Raw genomic sequence first — 6,885 nt, 5'->3', positions numbered from 1 at the left:
CTCAAGTTCGCATCGTAATTAGACCCATTATGAGAATCGCATCCAAGTCCGAGAATCGCAACTAGAGTTTCGACGTTCACATCTGATAGCTTTGCGAGGTTCGCATCGGATCGCACTCGGGTAATCGCAACCAAAAGACTCCTTTGTACCGATATCACAAGACTTCGACTTGTTCCAATGGTTCGGAGTCAGTTGCAACTTGTCGCACCAAATTGGAATCGCAATGGAAATGGAATTCGCACCCAAGCTCGTTCCAAAATGGTCCACAGTAACTAATTTAGTAGACTGTGATAGATTGCGATCGATCGCATCTAGTCACATCTAATCGCAACCATCATGCTTCTCGCATCCAACACCCCATTTGCATTCCTCAACCTTTTAGCATCCATAATCAGGACACGACTTAGAACTTAAGAGGCTGGCTTGTGCAATTGTATTAGGTAAAAACGACAATTTTGACCTTTTTGGTCATTTGGACCATTTATTTTCCCTTTTCATCATTTAGAACACTTCAAAATTAAACAAAAAACAACCCTTACACATATATGAAACACTCAAAAAAGAAAATATAGTATTTTAAATTTTTTTTTCTCAGGAGTTTTTTTTTTATTGAAAATGACCATTTTGAACATACTTAATGTTATTACAATCATATTTATGTAACACAAGGGTCTTACAGTTAATTTTAAAATAAACAAGTTATCTCATATTAAAGGAAATACATAAATTGGGAAAACAAATACCAAAGCAAAGGGTCATTATTGTCTACCAAATCATTGACACTTTGACACCATCGTACGATACAAATTGACACATCGATCATGAAAAAAAATTGAGTTCTTCCACAACACAACTTCCTTCTACATCCCACAAAGTTTATACATTTTGCTAAAAAATAAAAGATAATACCCCTCATCAACAGGTATCACAACCAACATTAAAGAGATAAATAATTTGTACCTAATGTACATTAGATACAGATTCTCACCTCCTTCCCACTAAAACAAAGATATTGTTAAAACAAGGCCAAGGTCACGGAAACTAAAAGAATAAAAGAATGTATAATTTAAAATCCTTTTGATTACAACAAAAATTAAAGAATTGAGTTAAAGCTTTCGATAGGATCGGATTCTTCGAGCATGGAGGCGGCTTGGAAGCTGTCTATAGCATCAGATAACCGTCCATCAAGTTTATGAACAAATCCCAAGTGGAGCCACGCCATGCGGTTCGTGGGCTCGAGCCGTAGCGCGTCTGAGAGGAGGGTTCGAGCCACAGGCAACATGGCCAAGCCACGATTTGACATAATTGCCCCCACACATATCTTTGAAGGTACATAAGTTGCCTCTATTAGTAGAGAGTTAACATAGGTAGCTAGGGCTTCATCAATTTCTCCACGCCTTTGGTAAATCGTCCCTAAAACACAAGCGTATGAAAACTATATAAATATTGAATAATCAAAATTAAAATAAAATATCGGAGCATTAGATCTTACCCTCAGTATGCAATGTCTCAGATGAACATTCAATAATTGCTCTAGCTTTCCCCAAGCATATCTCTGCATCTTTCCAACGTGAGAGGCTAGAATATAAATTCGCTAAACCCTGCCAAACTTCGTACTCGTTTACTCTATCATCTTCAATCTACAATGTATAAATACTATTTATATATTATTCACCGAGTCAAAAAAACAAGAAAGAGGAACAAAAGAAGACAACTAAAAAAGCTAACCTGGTGTGTACTATGAAGTGGCGCATAAGATTTCTTTTGTGCTTGAATCAACGCAAGTAAATGTCGATAAGTTTCAATCGCATCCAAGTGTCGTGATTGAGCAATTCTCAATTTCGCCTTCAATCTCAAAAGCGGCCCTTGATCCCACTTCGCGGTTTCATCTAAAGCCGCATCCGTCACCACCTCCGCCTCTTGAAACCGTTGTTGGGCCGATAAAATCAAAGCCAAAAGTCGCCAACCACGTAGCATCGACCCACCGGTTGCATCGATATACTGTTTAGCTAATCGCAATGCGTTATTCAAGTTCCTCTGCATCGCGTATTGTATCCCTAGCTCAAAAACCAAATCGGAATTCTCAGGGTCGAACGTAATCGCTTCATCTAACGATTTCAACGCCTCCGATTGGAGCCGTGAACGTTCGTAATCGGAGGCAGAAATACTCGCTTGTTTCCCGTAACAAAGCCCTAAAACCCTAAGGCATACGCCTTGTAAATGTTCGTTTCCATTTTTAGAACAACTCACCGCGCGATGAGCATACTCGATTCCCTCCGCCGCGAAACTGGAATCCTCGGAGCAAATTTTAGCGGCTAACAGCAACGAGGTGATATCGTCGGGTTTTTCGTGTTTGTGAAGGGCTTTTTTCAATAAATCGAGCGCGGTTTTCCGGTGTCCGATCGCACTAAAACAAAGTGCTAAATTTTTCCACAGATCGACACGATGAATTACTCCGGGAATCACCTCTTCCATTTGTTTTGCTAAAATCGGTGTTTGGTTGCAAAGTGAGAGAGCAAAAGTGAGGTGTTCTACAACAGCCGGATCCCATTTCGCCTTGCCGAGTGAAAACTTTCGCATGCAGATCATCAAAAGTAAAATGGCTTCTTCGATGTTGGATTTAGGGTTATATGTGCCATCGACTTGCGTGGCTGTGCTTGGTGATACGGCTTCGATTCCGCCATAGAGTAGAAATACTGCAAAGTTTGTTTGGATTCGGGCACAACTGTCGTTATCGAGGTTCCAGTGAGTGAGAAGGGCACGCCGATAGGAAGCGATGGCTTCGTGGTAGCTACCGGCTTCCGCCCATAGTTGTGGGAGGAGCTCAACGGCTCGGCTGATTGTTTCTTGTAGTTTGGTGTCTACGAAAGCCTCTGGAATCCCTTGTGGGAATATCTTCTCTACTGCATCAAGCACTCTCTTACACTCTTCAGCAGCATCTGCAATAACAACAACAGGAATAATAATTTATAAAGTTTGCCAACTTTTCTGTGTCCACCAAGGTGAAGTGATAAAAAATATATATATATATATATTTTTTTGTTAAAACTTAGTGGTTCTAGTAAATATGAAGTGTCAAAGTTTAGTTTTAAATTTTTCTCTAAAACTTTTAATTTGACAAAATTTTCTGTTGTGACAATTTTAATGGGAGTCAAAGTAGTCGAAACTAAAGGTTACACCGTTAATTTTGTTATATCAAGATTTTACAGCTAATTTTCTGAATTACCAATTTGACCACAGGTCAAAATGAGTAATTTGAAAAAAAGTCAATAACTTGTATGGTTTTAATCGTAAAAATATAATATAAGTAGATTAAACCACAAAATTGTCCAAATTATAATGGTTAGTCTGTTATTTACCATAAACGATAACAATAAAAAAAAATTAAGATCAAGAGTACAAAAATCATCCAACTTTCAGAAATTGTCACCAAGATCATCCAAGTTTCAAATTTTGTGATAATAATAATCATACTTTCGAAAGCCGTTATTAAAGTCATCCAACTTTGTCAAAAGATGTTTCTGGTTTTTTAGTTGAAATTCCCAAAAACAATCAACAAAGTCTCATATACTGATGAGCGCTTTAAAAATGTCATACGATTTTGTAGTTAAAATATTTTTGGAAATAAAAGGTAGTTTCTCTCCTTCAATCTCAATAAAAATGACAAAAAGTGCCTATTTACCCATTTCCATTTATCTCATCATTATTAGTGGGTATTGTAGACATCTTACCATTAACTTTTAACAATTTTTTGAGAGAGTAAAATCTTTCCCTAGTTTGTACACGAAATGTTGGAGGGGAAATTAACACAAGCAACAAACTGACAAATAGTAATTTAAAATTTTCTAGTGGTTGATAAATGGTAAAATGCATTGCTATATTACGCAATTGGTTGAATATACTTCTCAGGAGCACGACATACCTTTAATCCTGTTGAGTTTTTGAAGTGACTTGGTTTTCAAATATATGGCTTCAAGCACGAGATTGGCCCCCAGATGTGGACCTGAAAGCCCACTTTTTTTATGTATTTTCTCTGTTGAACATGATTGCAGGCGTTGTATAGCATCTTCAAGATCAATGCCTTCAAATACTCCAAGAGCAGCTTCTACATTTCCTCTTTGATATTCCAATCTTCCAAGAAGTGCTCGTGCTTCCTGTAGTTTTTTCAATCATAGCATAATTAAATCCAATAATAGTTTAACACCAAAGCGTTATAGTTGAATTCACTAAGGCCCTGTTTTTTTCCCATTAATTATCAAACTTTAGGTCAAATGGGCTAATTTATAACTTCAACATTGATGAAGATATTTAACTCATAGAAAACCATCCTAATTACATGTTGTTTATTAGAGTTAGCAATAGTTATCTGAAAAATTTAAGCCCCAAATCCATAAATAAACCAAAAAACTAACATTCAAACTTTCAGGTATTTCAGTAGAGAAAACCAACCTCGGAATTGAGTGATAAACCTTCACGCAAAGCAGATTCGGCTTCATCAATATTACCCGCATCGAGCTTTGCTTCGACGGTTTCCGTTTGTACAGAACCACCATTTGCGCATATTTTTCTCTCCTCCGTTTCACCACCCTGATTTGATGACGATTCCCCCGACATTGCTCGTTGCGTTCGGTTTATCCCGACACATCCATCAAACAATTAATCCTGAATCAGAATTTAATCGACGAAAATCCTTAGCTATATCGAAAAGGATCAAGAATTAACATATGTTACGGTAATAAATTGAAATATAGCAGGAAACCTCCGCATTGCCGATGAGAAATACATCGATTGTCTGGTTGCCGGTGGGAAAGCCTTATTCAGATCAACGCGAGGAATAATTTCCCAGAAAATTAAGATGAAATGGGAGATTCGTGGGGGACATTCGAGGATCAAAGACAAAAAGCATCCAGATCTGTTATTTTGTTTTGGGTCAGGAGGAGGAAGGAGATTCCTAGTTGAAATGGACGGGTCAGAAAGTGGGTTAGGACTTGGGACTTCAGAATAAGAAGTGGTGGCGCCAAATTCGGATTGGGTCAACCCGTTGACCATTTTGTTGAAGAGCAATATCATTTTATTAGTTTTTGGATATAAAATTTTAAATGGTTATAATAACCTACTTTTATGTAACTTAATTGTTTTACTAGTTTAAGACAATTAATTTAAGAAGCACCCTTTTATGTAACTTAATTGTGGTACTCGTTCTTCTAGTTTAAGATAATTAATTTAAGAAGGATAGTAAACTTTCAATTTTGTTCGGATTATGTTATTGAATTTTTTTCATACTTGAGTTAGTTGAATTATTTGTAAATGTTCATATTTTATCCTTATGACCTGTTATAACCAGTCACAAGTGTAAAATATAAACAATTTACGGGTAAATCAAGTACAAAAAAATGTTAAGTGTCTATATAAGATCAAAGTTAAAAGTTGGTTACTCATTCAAGTAATTATCCCTTTTTTGTAATTGTTACTTATTTTATTGTCTATTGGTAGCAATTACTTAGATTAGTAGTTGGGATTTCGATCACTATGATATGTTGTGCTTTGTTTGTAAGCAGTATTCCAAAATAGAATATATACCACATAACCATGTTGTCGTTCATGTCATTAATCCTAATCCATGAGATAAAGTTTTAACTAGAGTTTGTTTATTTACCTATAAGTCAAACGTCAACCCACAAAAAAGAAATAATCAATAGAGTTTCACAAAGGCAAAAAAGAGACATACAGGCAATTAAACGAAAAATAAGATCGAGAATCAAAAGGAGCACAGTGGGAAGATACATATATCATCCTTAATAAATCAAATAGTTTTATCACTTGTCATCTTTCCATGATTTGAACACATGGTATTTTCTAAAGTTTTAGATTTAATGTATTTTCTACATGTATATTTCTTATTTGTTCCAGCAGATTTTAATTGACAACTCACTAAATTATTTATGCAAAATCAATATTAAAACCGATTAAAATAAATATCTTCAAAATCAAAACAGCCAGCTAAAAAATTGATTCATTTATAATGTAAACCTTAAATTTAGGCTCTATTTTTATTTATATTTATTGTTTTTACTAGGTGTGAGACCTATGTACTACACATGATTTTAAAAAAAAAATAACATAAAAAGTTGTAAGCATTACATATATTTTACAATGCCAGAAATATCGAAATTTGTATTATAATCTTGTGAAATCCTTTCCTTCAGCATTATGTAATTTTGGAATTATTAATAGAGCTTAGTTGTGAAATTGGCTAACATGCATGTTATCATTGGATTAAAAGGGAATGAAATAAAGGTTTGTAGAGCAATTATTCTTAGAGTTTAATAATTAAATATCTTACATATATAAACTATGTATTCAACTCCATATTTTTTTTTAATTTAAGAAAATTGAAAAAAAAAAAAACAGAAAATGACATGTGAAAAATAAGAAAGAAATCCATAATATATAAGAAAATTACATGTGGAAAATGCATGAAGAACATGACATGTGGTAGAAATCATTTTCATTTATTATGTTATTAGAAGATACAATCCTTTTCAATAATCACGCACCAAATTTATTATCTTATTCAAATTTCAAATTCATTCATAAGTTGTTTAAAAAATATTATATGTTGAATTCTCATAAACTTTAACATATACCAAATTTATTATCTTATTCAAATTTCAAATTCATTCATAAGTTGTTTAAAAAATATTATATGTTGAATTCTCATAAACTTTAACATATACGGTAACAATATACGATAATCAATTCCAAATATGTGTATAGGTTAACCAATTTAATCCATATTTCCTCTCAGCAGTGGTATTAATTTGTCGTTTTTTGAGATAGTTTCTTCTCCATCCTAATCCCACAGCAGCAACTAAAGAAGGTTAA

General features: G+C 34.4%; 1 protein-coding gene across 1 annotated transcript; it reads right to left on the bottom strand.

Annotated features, from left to right (window-relative positions):
- Positions 1-822: 822 nt before the first annotated feature.
- On the bottom strand, positions 823-4,614 carry NPG1 (tetratricopeptide repeat (TPR)-containing protein). The gene is made up of 5 exons (XM_078970290.1): positions 4,450-4,614; positions 3,923-4,154; positions 1,729-2,939; positions 1,493-1,640; positions 823-1,413 (listed from the first exon to the last, which is right to left on the bottom strand). Exons 1-5 carry the CDS (start codon positions 4,612-4,614, stop codon positions 1,094-1,096), a joined length of 2,076 nt encoding a protein of 691 aa, XP_078826416.1. The 3' UTR covers positions 823-1,093.
- Between the last annotated feature and the right edge of the window lie 2,271 nt (positions 4,615-6,885).

The sequence above is a fragment of the Lactuca saligna genome, chromosome 8 (assembly GCF_052625555.1).
Source record: "Lactuca saligna cultivar CGN05327 chromosome 8, ASM5262555v1, whole genome shotgun sequence".
NCBI lineage: Eukaryota > Viridiplantae > Streptophyta > Magnoliopsida > Asterales > Asteraceae > Lactuca > Lactuca saligna.
The sequence above is the reverse complement of the archived record's forward strand: the minus strand, read 5'-3'. Positions and strand labels throughout refer to the sequence as shown.